This window comes from Neophocaena asiaeorientalis, unplaced genomic scaffold (genome assembly GCF_003031525.2).
Source record: "Neophocaena asiaeorientalis asiaeorientalis breed wild unplaced genomic scaffold, Neophocaena_asiaeorientalis_V1.1 scaffold24, whole genome shotgun sequence".
Classification (NCBI taxonomy): domain Eukaryota; kingdom Metazoa; phylum Chordata; class Mammalia; order Artiodactyla; family Phocoenidae; genus Neophocaena; species Neophocaena asiaeorientalis.
In genome coordinates, this window is record NW_020185317.1 from 627,905 (window position 1) to 641,965 (window position 14,061).

Genomic DNA, 14,061 nt, shown 5'->3' on the forward strand with positions numbered 1-14,061 from the left:
TCAATAAGAAATCCTGAAGTTTTAAATAAGTTGACTTCACGCTCATTAGGATGGCTATTATCCAAAAAAAAAAACCCACAAAATAACAAGTGTCAGTGAGGATGTAGGAAAATTGGAACCCATGTTCATAACAGCACTTTTTTACAATAGTCAAAAGATGGAAACAACCCAAGTGTCCATCAGTGGATGAATGGATTAACAAAATGTAGTATATACAAACAATAGAATATTATTCAGCTTTAAAAAGAAGGGAAATTCTGACCCATGCTACAAAGTGGGCCTGGAAAATGCTAAGTGAAATAAGCCAGTCACAAAGGACGAATACTGTATGATGCCACTCTCATGAGGTCCTTAGAGTAGTCAAATTCATAGAGATGGGAAAAGAATGGTGGTTGCAAGGGCGGGAGAGAATAGGAGTTAGTGTTCACTGGGTACAAAGTTTCAGTTTGGAAAGGAAGAAGTTCTAGAGATGGATGGTGGTGAGGATTGCAGAACAATGTGAATGTACTTAATGCCACAGAGCTGTGTACTTGATGATGGTGAAGATGATACATCCTATGTGATGGGTATCTTATCACAATAAAAACAATTTTTAAAGAAAAGATAAATGGGCAAAGGGGATGAACGTGTAGATCACAAAGGAGATGAACGTGTAGATCACAAAATGGGAAATGTTACAAACAAGCTGACTTGGGGAGAGATTCTCAGCCTTGTTGGTAACCAAAGAAATGAAAATGTTTCAATTTCATCTAAAAGAAGTACCATCTTTAGTCTAATGGGACAATGAATGTTACGTTCCATCTGACACACAAAGTCTGGATGATAATTACATTCAAAACATACTTCTCTTCTTCCTCCCCTTTCCGTATGACAGATTTAAGTCTTCAGTTAATATTTTTACACCAATGTTTTATACAAGATAGATATTTAAACCATTCCTAAGACTCTCAGTATGCTAGTTCAGTTTTTTAAAAAGTAAAACATTGTTCTTGAGACCCAAGTTGAGGCTCTGGTGTAAGGAAGGTGTAATATGGATTATGTTAAATGCAATTCTGAAGTGGTTTATTATATCAAAGAAAGTGTTTGCTTGCAAAGACTGATTAGGTGATTTTCCCCCAATATATTCTAGAGTTTGTAATAACAAGAGTTGTAAACTCTGAGCCAGTTCTATCTCTGTGTCCTAAAACCGGTACAGACAGTCTCAGACTTACGAGGGTTTGACTTAAAATTTTTCGACTTTACAGTGGTGTGAAAGTGATACACTTTCAGTAGAAATCATATTTCCAGTTTTGAATCCTGATCTTTTCCCAGGGTAGCAATATTCAGTGCCACACTCTCTCATGATGCTGGACAGTGTCAGTGAGCCTCAGCTCCCAGTCAGCCACGTGATCACGAGGCTAAAAAAACTATACACATACAACCATTCTGTACCCATACAAACATTCTGTTTTTCACTTTCAGTACAATAGTCAATAAATTACATGAGATGTTCAACTCTTTATTATAAAAGAGACTTTGTGTTTGATGTTGCCCAACTGTAGGCTAATGTAAGTGTTCTGAGCATGTGCAAGGTAGCCTAGGCTAAGCTATGATATTTGGTAGGGTAGGTGTATTAAATGCATTTTTGACTTATATTTTCAATTTACGAGGGGTTTACCAAGATGTAACCCCATTGTAAGTTGAGGAAGATCTTTATTCTTCTAATATAACAGAGCCCCTTCGAGTTACTGTTTCTAATAAGCCATGTGGCCACACACCTGCTTTATCATCTCTTTGTTATCTCATAGTTTCCACGAGTCATCATTATCTTTTGGCAGTTTAATGAACGCAATTGGGGTAAATCTTTTTGATGGTAATGAAATGTAGCTAACAATATATATCTTATTAATTGGTCAAACACTGTGAGCTAGGCATGGTATTAAGCATGTTTCTGTGATTTCATGTAATCCTCATATCCTTCTGAAACAAATGATATGCTTCTGATTTTATAGGTGAGAAAACTGAGTGGCAGATTTTTAATAACTCACTGCATATTACACAACTCGTTGGCAGAGCTGAAATTCAAACCCAAGTCTATCCAACTGTAGATCTCTGATCTTCCCGTGACACTGTGCTGCATCTAGGAGTATAACTATATTTCATTAGTCTTAAAGTAATTTATAAGAATAAAAACTTAAACGTGACTTTGTAAAAACAGCCTGTTAAAAATCACAGCTCCCAAAATTCCATATTAATTCAGGAGCATTTTTTTAAAGTCAAAGTTGTTTAGCTCCCACAAACAAACTGTTGTACATTCCAAATAAAATGCTTCCTATTTCATGTCAAAAGTGCAGATTTACCTCCTGATAAGATGTACTATTTGGAGACTGTCTATTTTTTATTGTGATTCAGGTGCAAATAACAGGAAAGCATGTTTTTTTCCTATCTTGGCAAAAGGGGAGGTGTTTCTAAAAAGAATGTAATGTAATGATTTAAATGGCCATTATTTTGCATTGTGAATTAGGAGAAAACAGATTATAGCACTGGAGTCAAAGAAGTAACAATGGTCTACTGACTTCGACAGGAAAGTCCAGCCAGGGAATTTCCCAAAACTCTTTAAGCCATGAGGCGTGTCTGCAGGTCTTCAGAGACACTCAGTGCTCTTCCCTGACCAACAAAATGAAAAAATGGAAAACCGTAGATTTTTTGAGAGACTTTCAGGCAAATGCCAACTCTGAAAATGAATTACTTTGCAAGAGTTTATAGTCATGTCTTTTAGGAAAAAAAAAAAAATCTAACATCAAAAGAGAAACAAAAATTCAAACTTGTCTTTGTAATTCTTAGACAACTAAACAATAGTGATATGTATGTAATATGGATTTTAAACGGTTGTGAAAATGTAAGGAAAATATTTTTTAAAGATCCTATTTCCCTTAAAGAAATTCAATTCTGAATTTTTCAAGTTGAAACGTTTTCAAAGTGTTTCCAAAAGGAATGTGAAAATTGGCAACAAACCCATTTGAATATGAAAGACAAGCACAGGCAGACACACAGAGAAACAATATCGTTTCACTCAAAGTGTTCTGAACTCTGTACTGCTTCTTCTGTTTGCAGAGCTCACACTTGTTTTAACCGTCTGGATCTCCCTCCGTACCCATCCTTCTCCATGCTTTATGAAAAACTCTTGACAGCAGTTGAAGAGACCAGTACCTTTGGACTTGAGTGACCTGGAGGCACAATGCCCCGCTCCGTGTAGACAGGCAATTCCAGAAGCTGCCCTCTAGAAGAATGGCTGAACATTGGAAGTTTCAAGAGTACACTTCCATTAGAGTAAAGCTGAGTGCTGTTATTTTCCAGGAACACGTGTTCTGTCACATTTGAGGACTGGATAGTGGTGATGAGTACTCTTGGAAGGATTTGGGTGAGCTTGATGCCCAGGGAACCACCCAACAATCTTTCAATCAACAGTTCTTGACTGCCAAACTTTTTTCCATTTGTTATGTTCCAAGACGAAGATGAACCTGTACACGATCAGCTCCATGATAACTTTTAGAGACTCAGGAGAATCTTGAAACTTACCTTTGAACATGATTCAAGCCAAACTGGCAGCACTTGGCCCAATCTCCAAATTAGTGCAAGTTAAATAACAGAATAAAAACAAATATATCTCCTGAAAATACATTCATTTAAGCCCTAAGTTATAACAGAATATTCATTTTCTTGCTTATGAGTGCCTGCATGGTGTGCACCATAGGTTTCAGCTTTCATGGGACACAGTGAAAATGAAACCAAGTCAATATGAGGTAACCTTAAAGATTTGCAATAAGGTGGTCTGTGACAATGTATATGCAAAGTGGTATGTGTGTAATTATGGCCGAAGACAAACTGTTATTCAGTGAATTACTAATGACAGATTTTATGCTTTATAATGCATGAAAACAGTTTTAAAATAACTAGCAATTAATCACAGCATATCAGGAAAAAGTACACAGTGAGTTCTGTTTATTTTTTATAAGTTCATTATATTTATGTTCTCTAAGATGTATATAAGAACCTACCTATCATACTGTACATATCATCTGTTCCATTTTTGTGTTCCATGCTTACTAGGGCATCATGCTAATATGTATCCTTTTAAGCACTCTCAAAGGGAACAAAAGGGCCTTTTATATTTATAAAGGTACAAAAAAATTCCCCAAAATATTTTGCACTGAATGTACCAAAGTTGAAGGGACATTACAATATGACTAACAGCAACTCCATCACTTGACAAGTATAATAGAAAATAGCTTCTAAATCAAACTTTCTTCACAGTGCCATGTCTACCACTACAAGGACTGTGCATCTAAGTAATAATTTTTTAAGATTCACTCTATGTGATAGTATGATATGCATTTATTTAAAATGCATTAGACTCTCTTCCATCCATCAAATACTTTTCAGGATGGCATTTAATACATATATTTCGTATTTCCCCCACTGCTTTTTATTTGTACAGCATCATTAAACACTAAGCTCAGTTAGGGAGCCATCAGAAACACCCAAGAGATCAGCTCTCTTTAGTAATAAGAATTCCATTTTCCCTCATCAGTGAAGACATCACAAATTGAAACTCTCAGTACTATATTTCTAAGCCTACATTTTCACTGATGCATAATTTTCTTATCAATATTAAGAAACAATTTTTCTATGATATCTCAGAAACTGCATGACATCACTAAAGTTATTTTTGCTTAGTTTATCAGAGGGTGTTCTTCATTTTTATTGCTTTGGGGTTATTCCACATCCTTGTTTATTTCTTGACTTATGGTCGTAACTAATCGGGTGTTCAATAGAGTGAACTTAAATTGAGGGTAATAAAATCATTGGATTAAACATTTGGTTCGCCAGCCTATGGTATTACAGGCATTGCCCAAATACTTCTTCGAGAACTATATTTATAAGCAACCATGGAATTCCTATTATGAGGTGTTGGCAATCCTACATTTTATGGAGGTCAAATGCATGGTTTTCATAGGTGGTTTGTAAGAACTGATTTCACTGTTGGTTAAGCTACATTTACTATTGGGACCCTCAGGAGGAATACCACTCATGTTGCATTCCTGCTCTAAAGGCAAGTACTGTGGTGTGGAGAAACGTTCTGGGGAAAAGGTTTCAGAAATCTAGAAATAAGAAGGAAAGATTTATCTGTGTACTATAATTGTATCAGAAAGAAAGAGAAAAAAATTTGAACTGGAAATGTTAGTTTGTACTTACTTATCATGAATATAAGTATATATTTAATCTTACAAACTATTTTTACTTGTATTTTTTTCATTATAAGGAAAAATAGTATAACATGCTTTTTTTTAAAAAAAAAAACACACATTTTTGATGGTATATGTTTCAGAGCTGGCATTCTCTAAGCAGCTGATATAGAAGGTTGCATTTCTTTCAAAAATATTTTCATAGACCATGTCAGCTTGCATTTTGGTTTGTGACACTTTGTTACCATATTACACATTATTAGGTAAAAGAGATTTGAAATAAAATATCTCTCTTTAACTATTTTTAGCAAATATACTTCTTTGTTAAGGCATCCAGCTTCTTTCCAAATACCAGTATAATCGTCTAGCTGCTACCATTCTCAGAATTGGGAATTATCCAAGATGGACCTCTCACATCAGAACACCATGATAACTGATCTATTATTATTCATTAGTAAAAGAGTCCAATAATAACTATTTAAAATATTAAATAACATTTCCACAGAATAAATTAGACTTTAATATACTCTACAAATAGAAATATCTGTAAATATTTTCTTCTGGACTATGAACCTAGATAATTTGGCTGTCTGATCTTGTTTTCTTTAAGAAACTCATAAGTGATGCTTATACTATAAAAGACAGTCACGATACATCAAATATGTATGCAGAGCTTCTGTTAGGTGAGAGAAGAGGCCCACTATTGGCATTCACTCTGTGCCAGCCACTGTGTTTGATGATGGAGCTGCAAGATTCAAAAATCTGCCTCAAGAAGCTCACAGTCTAGTGGAGTAGACACCAAGGTTCAAAGAAAGTATTTTAAATAAAAGTTGGTATGTTCTACAGTCAAGGAATGAGGAGAGAATGGCTTGCTCCATCTGGGGGTTCCAGTGAAGGGTTCATACGTGGGAGATACTGTGGCTAAAAAAAAATCATATAAATGTTCTTTCTGTTGGTAACTAATGGCGTGTAACAGTGTGATGATACTGGTCAAGTGTGGAAGCCCAGTGTGTGTTTACACACAGAGTTTAAAGTGTGCAGGTGGGGAGCTGAACTGTGAAGGACCAACTCAAGGATCTTCAAATTACCAAAAAAATGCCAAAATTAAGTTCAGTAGTTTCCCTTCATCTGCACTACAGTGTACCTTTGGTTTTCAGTGTGAAAAATCCCGATCCTTGAGCCCATCCACCACTGGGGTCAAAACTTTTTTCTTGTGCACAAAATGAATGGATCTTGGTCAAAGAAGTGTGGTCACAATTTTCTACCATATATTGTATTTATAATTAAGTAGAAGTTCTGTAATAAATGAAGGAAAATTTGTTGTACTTGCTTAACAATCAGAAGTTTAAAAAAACCTGCATTCAGATGATTAACAGTAACGGTAGAATATGTTTGAACAGCACTTTACTGTTGCTAAGCACTTGTAAGTGCTTAGTCTCTCTTGATCTTCACACTCTGTGGGGTAGAAGGTATCAGGTCCCATCTGGGTTGAGGCTGATTTTCACAGGTGGCTTGTGTGATCAATTTTAGTACTTTACAGCTACAGTTCTAGGTTTCATCTCGAGAAATGTGGAGACTAATGTTTCTACCAAGCTATTCCAATTTCAGTGAAGTTTACAAGCTGCTTTGTCTACCCAAACTCTCATTTTTTCAAACACTCTTAAAATGTGACACCTCTGAAAAGTCCATGAAGAAATTAACATACTCATGGAAAACCTTCCCATATTCTTAATGTTTCCCTTTTACTACTTGTTATGAGAAATTAAAAACAAACTGCAAAGTTTGATTGCTTTTGGTGGATTTATATAGTATAGTAAGTTTAGTTTTCTCAAATATTATTTGGAAGCAAAGTAATGAAAAAACACTTTAATTAGAAGCCTGGTTTTATTTTTAAATTTTGGACAAGGATGGATCTAGAAAACCCTGATAGCTGAGTTCCAGTGACGTGGATGAAGGAACTACTGCAGGTTCTCTTTTCCTCTCTGTCCTCCTCACATTCCTCCAACTTTTTTTTTTCTATCTGCACGAATTGTATTTATGACTTGACTACTTCTAAGGCAAACATCTGATAACGAATAGCCTTAAAGTCTTTCTTCCAATTCAACCCAATTCGGAAAATTCCCACTGAGGATGAAATGATGCTATACCATCATTACAAGATACCTATCACCCTGCGTAGAAAAAAACGCAAATAAAGGACATGCTTCATCCTCAAACTGAATCTGACTTTCAGGCCCTTTTGTGCTCTCTTACCTTTTTTCTGATTTAATTGATGAATGAAAACACTCTAAATCTTAGACACCTTCTATAAAATTTGAGTTTAAATTAATGAGAATGTCACTTTCAGATAGATCCTAATTTTGCAAAAACTATTGCCTTTCTAGTTCGATTGTGTTTTCTAGATAGATTTGCTTTTCTAGTATGGAAGCAAAGAAATGTCAGAGACGTCAAGCTTTCTGAATTGTGGCTTAAGGCCAACGACTTGCTGCCCACTAGAAAGATGATAGAAACAAAAATCAGAAAAGAGGAGCCCAGCAGTGGTGCCTCCCTCCCTCCCCGACCCCTGCCAAGAATGTAGTGCTAATTATTGACCAGCCTTCAAGATTCAGGAGTGGTAACTGCATTCCAAGGAGCTGGCACAAAGGATATACGTAATGTGTGTGCACTACCCATATCAGAGCAGTCCACAGGACTGTAGCAGAGGGAAAGTTAAAACCAAGATGGAAGGATCATCTTAGGGCTTGCTGGTGGGTGTAGGAACATATACTTTGGTTTCTGACTTAGAGAAGAAGAATACCATGCTGCCTAATGAGAGCACTGCTTCGTAATCTACCTGGTGGGAAATACCCTTATTTTATAACTTAAGTAGGTTGATAACATTTTATGTGTTGCAAAACAGAACTTAGCCCCAAAGTATTAAAGCTAACTGTAGCTCAATCAGGAGATTCAACAATTTAGCATTAAATTATGTTGTGGACTATTTTTAATTTAAGAATTATCGTTACTATTACTGAACTTTGTATGGGAAAAATGAGAGAGGGTGTTGTTGCTTGACACATTTATTTTGCCTAATTTGTTTTTTAGCAGACATTCTTTGATGTTACAATCGTTTTTGAGACATTTTTCTTGGTTTCTAATGGTAACTTAAATGTTCACTGTTCATCTAAAAAGCAGAAACCTAAGAATTAGGTTACTGAACTGCAAATGGAGACCTAATAAGTGTTTCCAGTTTTTTGAGAAATTCATCAAGACTGAAATACATTTGCTTAGATTTAATCTGTTAGGTAGTTTATTGGGCTTTCATGATCGAACAGTTCAGCAGAATTGGAAGGGCCTACTTGTACGGTTTCTGGGGAACACAGGAAAATTAAATTTAAATATGTGGTTTTTACATCTAGTGGCCTTGGGCAGGTGATATCTTTCTATCCAATTTTCTTTTAAGATATTATAGCCCTCAGGAGTGTTGATAGGTATAGTGTATGATTCAAACTGAATCAGCTATTGCTGATGCAGGTAAGGAACCATTAGTAAACTCTTGGTTACTATCACCTTCTATAAAAAAAAGGATGGATAATGTTCAAGAAATACCTTGGAAGGACTAACCAAGAAACACACAAAATGAATGTTCTTTTAGGACCCTAATGCTCTAAAGGATGTTATTACAACCTATTTTTCTTTATATGATATCATAAGTAAAATGGAGGCTGTTATATGTTGGAAAGTGCATAAGATTACATGTTTTTATAATAGGGATGCAGGCATTCCAAAATAAATAAATAAAAATACATGCATCTCTCTTGCCTCTTACTGAAAGTTTTAATCTAATTTTATAATAATGCTTACTTTTTAATATTAAGGCTCTGTAAAAGAAAAACACATTTATTTCTAAGACGTAGAGCACGGGTCGTGTATTTTTTTAAGCCTTCCAATTTCTTTTCACCAACTCCACCCATTGTGTCTATTACACCATGTCACAATTAATAGTTATGTTTCTATTTTTGTTGAGTTGATTTAAGCTTTATATTTATTCAATGTGACTTTTAATAGAGAATAATAATGGGAAGTATTTGCTATTGACACTGAAATTATACAGCTCTCATTTCACCTTATATTTCAATTTCATCTTTATTTTTTTTCCCAAGCAAATAATACAGACTGTTGACATCCTAGAAATGAATCATGGGTGGTATTAAATGGAGCCTGGGACTCTGAAATGTAGACTTGTTGTTTGTTTTCTGTATTCTTATCCTAACCTGAACCCCTGACTTTTGTGTTGTATTTTTTTATGACTCTGAAATGCTTTGAGGGAAAGATATTTTAATGTGTACAATTTGTTTTATTTTCATACTGATCTCTATTTTTGTTTAAAACCATGTTGCATCATGAAATCACTTAATCCAAAATAAATCTTCTTTAAAAAAATAGATTATGATTTTTCTGTGATATATTTGGGGAGGAAAAAACTCAAGAGGGAAGAGAACAAAGTAGGGATAAAGGTCTCATGGGATTAGTATGCAGCTTTGTGTAGACAGGAAGTTCTCTTTTCATGATATTTATAAGTAGGAATCTATTTTGTTTATCCCTAAAAGATTATTTCACTATTTGATAGGCCATAAATTACTGTTAAAGAAATGATTTAACACGAATCATAATCTCTGAAGTCACATGGGTTGAGACTTTGTTAAACCATCTTGGTTGCATGCTTATTTTGTAACCACATACGCACACCACCACCACCACTACTACCCACATCAGTCTAATCGAGGGGTCACATATTCACAAGCCTGCAGGGGCCAAGTAGGTATTTAATGAATGAAACTGGTTGGGTGTAAGCAACAGAGTGTGGTGGGGTTTACCTAAAGGAGGCATTCTAATATTTTGCTCCAGAAGATTAGAGTCACATGAGATTCAGGTCAGTGTTGAAAGACTCAGGCCAGTGTTGGTTTAATAAGAGAAATCCAGAAATCTAAATTTTTATATGGCGTTTCTAGATCTCTTTAATACTGGGTGGATCAAAGCAAATATGTCTGTAGGTTGAATTTGCTTGCAGGTCCCCCAGTTTGGAACCCTTGATTTACTCAGTAATGTTACTTTATACTTGATTGGTAATATAAATGAACTGACCAAATAAATAAAATATTACTGTGATATGGCAGTTAATACGAAGAGATGGGGAAAGGAAAAAGGCAAATATATGCTGTAATGGCAGATAATCACTAAATGATGTACTTGAAAATGATCTGTGTTTGCCGGTATCTTTCTTTCTTTTTTTTTTTATAAATTTATTTTATTTATTTATTTTTGGATGCATTGGGTTTTCGTTGCTGAGCATGGGCTTTCTCTAGTTGCAGCGAGCAGGGGCTACTCTTTGCTGCGGTGCATGGGCTTCTCATTGCGGTGGCTTCTCTTATTGTGCAGCATGGGCTCTAGGTGCACGGGCTTCAGTAGTTGTGGCACGCGGGTTCAGTAGTTGTGACTTGCAGGCTCTAGAGCGCAAGCAGACTCCGTCGTTGTGGCGCACAGGCTTAGTTGCTCTGCAGCATGTGGGATCTTCCCGGACCAGGGCTTGAATCCTTGTCCCCTGCATTGGCAGGCGGATTCTTAACCACTGTGCCATCAGGGAAACCCACCAGTATCATTCTGAAAATCAATTCATCGTGTTAATTCATATAAGTTGAGGATCCATGTCAAGATTTTGTGAAACAGATGTGCCATTAAGCTCTATTCTATATTTTAAACTAGAAATGAATTTCCTGTATCACATGAGAACAGTTAAGCAAAGGCTCATCCTTTATAACTGACTAAAGTTTGACATTATTATTGACAGAGAAGAGCAAGAGATTAATCTATGACACTGACTTCCTGGTTATTGTGTCACAATGTTCCCTGTGTAACCTTTGACCTCAGTGTGCTTTCGTTATGATAAATTTATCTACCTTCATTATATTGTTTGAATAAAACCTGAAACCTACTTAGTGAATGTTTTAAGAATGCATAATTCCCACCATCCTGCTAATTGCCCCCAGGAAGTCTTTCTTGATGTTTTTTTATTTAACCCTTTAACCAGAAAGCATTTAACCCCTTTATCAAGGAATGGAAAAGCGTTTTTCTTCATACCTTCCACTTTTTCTTGATCAAAAAACTTTATTAATGACTTTTTTTCCCTCTAAACAGATACTTTCTTCTAAATAGATACTAGGTTGACTAGTATTCCATTTGTCAACCAAAGTAAACTTTGGCGTAACAATAATAAATTGAAATGAGAATATCTGATAAAAATATAATATATATATCGATAGAAATGAATTTCACTTATTTTATTTGCCCCATCATTATAGGTCATCTCAAAATATGTTTAGATGGTGTCTAGTTTAATGAACTGACTATTCATTTAGAAAGGAAAAGCCAGCAATTTCCAAGCCATAAATCATTGTCAAATATATATTTCTTTGACAATTTGTAATATTGTTATAAAATACTACCTCTTGCAACACAAAATACTTGGATAGTATAATAATTCACTTCTAGTTGGTATTTAGTCGGCATTGGAAAATGGAACGCAAATCCAAATTCTTGAACCTTCTCATGACATTGCCAACATACCCCTCTCCCTGCCTCTGCCAGAACAAAACAAACCATTTTTGACTGTTGGTTAAAGAAGTGTTCACCAGTTGGTGAAGATTTACTGTCGTTCCAGTTTCAATCAGGAAACCATGTCAACATTTCTTTTTTTTTTTTTTTAAACAGCAGGTTCTTATGAGTCATCAATTTTATCCACATCAGTGTGTACATGTCAATCCCAGTCGCCCAATTCATCACACCCCTACCTCCACCCCCGGCTGCTTTCCACCCTTGGTGTCCATACGTTTGTTCTCTACATCTGTGTCTCAATTTCTGCCCTGCAAACTGGTTCATCTGTACCATTTTTCTAGGTTCCACATATATGCGTTAATATACGATATTTGTTCTTCTCTTTCTGACTTACTTCACTCTGTATGACAGTCTCTAGATTCATCCACGTCTCTACAGATGACCCAATTTCGTTCCTTTTTATGGCTGAGTAATATTCCATTGTATATATGTATCACAACTTCTTTATCCATTCGTCTGTCGATGGGCATTTAGGTTGCTTCCATGACCTGGCTATTGTAAATAGTGCTGCAGTGAACATTGGGGTGCATGTGTCTTTTTGAATTATGGTTTTCTCTGGGTATATGCCCAGTAGTGGGATATTTTATAGTGTCCGGTTTTACATTTGGGTCTTGCATCCATTTTGAGTTTATTTTTGTGTATGGTGTTAGGGAGTGTTCTAATTTTGTATCCTTCAACTTTACCAAATTCATTTACTAGCTCTACTAGTTTTCTGGTGGCATCCTGAGGATTCTCTGTGTATGGTATCATGTCATCTGCAAACAGTGACAGTTTTACTTCATCTTTTCCAATTTGTATTCCTTTTATTTCTTTTGCTTCTCTGATTGCCGTTGCTAGGACTTCCAAAACTATGTTGAATAATAGTGATGAGATGGACACCCTTGTCTTGTTCCTGATCTTAGAGGAAATGCTTTCAGTTTTTCACCATTGAGAATGATGTTTGCTGTGGGTTTGTCGTATATGGCCTTTATTCTGTTGTTTAGCCTCCATGTGCTTGTGTTTTTTACGTTTTTTTCCCTGTAATTCATTTCTAATCTCATAGCGTTGTGGTCAAAAAAGATGATTGATATGATTTCAATTTTCTTCAATTTAATGTGGCTTGATTTGTGACCCAAGATGTGATGTATCCTGGAGAATGATCCATGCACACTTGAAAAGAAAGTGTGATCTTCTGTTTTTGGATGGAATGTCCTATAAATATCAATTAAATCTATCTGGTCTATTGTGTCATTTAAAGCTTATTCTCACTTTCAGTCTATATGTGTCCCCAGGTCTGAAGTCAGTCTCTTGTAGACATCATATATATGGGTCTTGTTTTTGTATGCAGTCCGCAAGCCTGTGTCTTTTTGTTGGAGCATTTAATCCATTCACGTTTAAGGTAATTATCAATATGTATGTTCCTGTTACCATTTTCTTAATTGTTATGGGTTTGTTTTTGTAGGTCCTTTTCTTCTCTTGTGTTTCCCACTTAGAGAAATTCCTTTAGCATTTGTTGTAGAGCTGGTTTGGTGGTGCTGAATTCTCTTAGCTTTTGCTTGCCTGTAAAGTTTTTGATTTCTCTGTTGAATCTGAATGAGATCCTTGCTGGGTAGAGTAAACTTGGTTGTAGGTTCTTCCCTTTCATCATTTTAAGTATATCATGCCACTCCCTTCTGGCTTGTAGAGCTTCTGCTGACAAATCAGCTGTTAACCTTATGGGAGTTCCCTTGTATGTTATTTGTCGTTTCTTAAATGTTGCATCAAATCACCAGTAGTGATAGAGGACCCTCCAAATACAGAAACATAACTTTAAGTCAGCCCTACCAATATAAAATCATATGTATGCTTCATTTACTTTCCAGTAAACTTTCATATATCATCAAACTTGTTTTTAATTTGAAAATAGAAATTTTTTCCCATTAGCTTTAATAACAACTGCTTGCCCACTGCCCCAGATATAAAAGAAAAGTGATGATCCAGTAAGATACCACTTTGATTTTGTCTGATCCCTGGCCGAAACTGGTTATCTTGGGGTGTGCACTCATTGGTTTGAATAGCAATGTCTATGTCATCAAAATCTCTTCCTCATACAATACTACTGATGATTAGGAGCTAAAATGTTTGGGTTTGTTTTCTCTCGTCTTCAATTAACCTGTCTGTTATAACATTCATAACAATATTTAAGGAGGAATGAAGATAACAGGCT

The 14,061-nt window shown here is 35.6% G+C and overlaps 1 protein-coding gene across 2 annotated transcripts in view; it reads left to right on the forward strand.

Annotated features, from left to right (window-relative positions):
- The window catches only part of HECW2 (HECT, C2 and WW domain containing E3 ubiquitin protein ligase 2), a 258,616-nt gene extending 249,005 nt beyond the window's left edge, over positions 1-9,611 (forward strand). For both annotated transcript variants that reach the window (XM_024733635.1, XM_024733636.1), the window contains exon 28: positions 3,094-9,611. In XM_024733635.1, the coding sequence (XP_024589403.1) occupies positions 3,094-3,205 (112 nt within the window). In that variant the 3' untranslated portion in view covers positions 3,206-9,611. The remainder of the gene's footprint in view (positions 1-3,093) is intronic.
- The last annotated feature ends 4,450 nt before the right edge of the window (positions 9,612-14,061 follow it).